The 1,673-nt window shown below is 50.6% G+C and overlaps 1 protein-coding gene across 1 annotated transcript in view; it reads right to left on the bottom strand.

The window, feature by feature from the left end:
* The window catches only part of LOC103398340 (LIM/homeobox protein LMX-1.2-like), a 9,160-nt gene that overhangs the window by 5,599 nt on the left and 1,888 nt on the right, over positions 1–1,673 (bottom strand). Inside the window, exons 2-3 of the mRNA XM_017042900.1 lie at positions 1,098–1,273; positions 391–468 (exon numbers count right to left, since the gene is read on the bottom strand). Coding sequence (XP_016898389.1) covers positions 391–468; positions 1,098–1,273 — 254 coding nt within the window. The remainder of the gene's footprint in view (positions 1–390; positions 469–1,097; positions 1,274–1,673) is intronic.

The following is a 1,673-nucleotide window of genomic DNA, read 5'->3' as shown; positions in this document are numbered from 1 at the left end:
GGGGGTGAGGAGGGGTGAGGAGCAGGGAGTTGTTAGAAACTCCTCTCTGAACGTCTGAACGTTGATAAATTCAACAAATAGTTGAGGTGATTTATGAGCTGCACTCTGAGCTGGAGTTAGCTGGTCTGTACTGGTCTGTACTGGTCTGGTCTGTACTGTACTGTACTGGTCTGTACTGTACTGTACTGGTCTGGTCTGTACTTTACTGTTCTGTTCTGTACTGTACTGGTCCGTTCTGTTCTGTTCTGGTCTGTACCGTTCTGTTCTTGTCTGTACTGGTCTGTACTGTACTGGTCTGGTCTGTACTGTACTGGTCTGGTCTGTACCGGTCCTCTCTGAGGAGCCTGCTGTGTCAGATGCTGTGTCAGATGGTGTGTCAGATGAACCCACCTTAGCTCTTTGGTTCTGGAACCAGACCTGGACGACCCTCACACTCAGACCGGTCTCTGCAGCCAGAGTCTCTCTCACCTGAACACACACACACACACACAGAAACCTGTTTTAGTTCTCTGTGAAACCTCTTTTCCCAGCAGGCACGTGGCCTCCTCCTGGGTGACCCCAGCTCCTGGAGGAGGAGGAGGAGGAGGAGGAGGAGGAAGAGGAGGAGGTGCAGGGACTGTTCCTCAGCTAACACAGAGCAGAGAGCTGCTCCCCACTTCAAAGCCCCGCTGCCGGGCTCCTATTGGTCGAGGACTTCAGTGGGAGAACCACTGTAGAGCTGGAGGTCGACGACTTCAAACACAGACCCAAGGACTCATTAGGGCCCGTGTGCCAATGGACAACGTCAGAGGGTGATGGACCAAAGGAGGACACATCACAGACATCAAAGGACGCTCCTTTAGAACTTCTGTTGGTTTAAAGTTCTGACTTTAAACATGGAGTTCTAATTGGTCTCATTTCTTTTTCTTTCTTCTCTAGTGATTCCAAATGTTCCGATGCTAGTAACCTGACGTTAGCGCCCCCCGTATCGTGATACGTCTCGTATCGACAGATTGTTGACAACACACAGATCGACATTCTGTCCAGCAGATGGAGACTGGAGAGTGTGCAGCCATCGGCTACAGCGCCCCCTACAGGTGAGTGTGACATGCTGGTACCTTTCTGCAGGGCTTTGAGGAGACTTCAAAGGAGGCCTTGAAGGCCCGTCTCTGCTGAGTGGTCAGGATGGTTCTGGGTCTCTTGGGCCTCCTGGGATCCTTCCCATCGTCCCCCTTCCCTTGTCCTGCGACTCCTTTCTCTGGTTTGATGTCCAGCTCCTCGTCCTCACTTTTCTCTGCAGAAAGAAAGAAAGAAAAAAACCCAAACATTTTTGGTATCATCCAGCGTGGGCTGAACCAACTCCACCCTCAGAGTCAGTGACAGTCGGCAGATAAATCTGTGAGCTCTCCTCCCTATTCCAGCAGATCCAGACAGCAGGGGGAGACACATGTGTTCTTCATCTGCTCTTATCAATCCATTACAAAGGGAAGAAAAAGCCTCACGTCTGATTGGCTGCTCGCTGAAATATGAACATCTGTCACTGGGCTGGAGCGCAGATTTACTGAGCGCAGCTTTGTCTGATTTTCACTGAATCAATCTGTGATAAGAGACGTTACTTCAACACGGAGGAGGGGATGTCAGTGTACTGCAAGTGTACTGCAAGTGTACTACAAGTGTACTGCAAGTGTACTACA

This window comes from Cynoglossus semilaevis, chromosome Z, assembly GCF_000523025.1.
Source record: "Cynoglossus semilaevis isolate Cse_v1.0 chromosome Z, Cse_v1.0, whole genome shotgun sequence".
Classification (NCBI taxonomy): Eukaryota; Metazoa; Chordata; class Actinopteri; order Pleuronectiformes; family Cynoglossidae; genus Cynoglossus; species Cynoglossus semilaevis.
The sequence above is the reverse complement of the archived record's forward strand: the minus strand, read 5'-3'. Positions and strand labels throughout refer to the sequence as shown.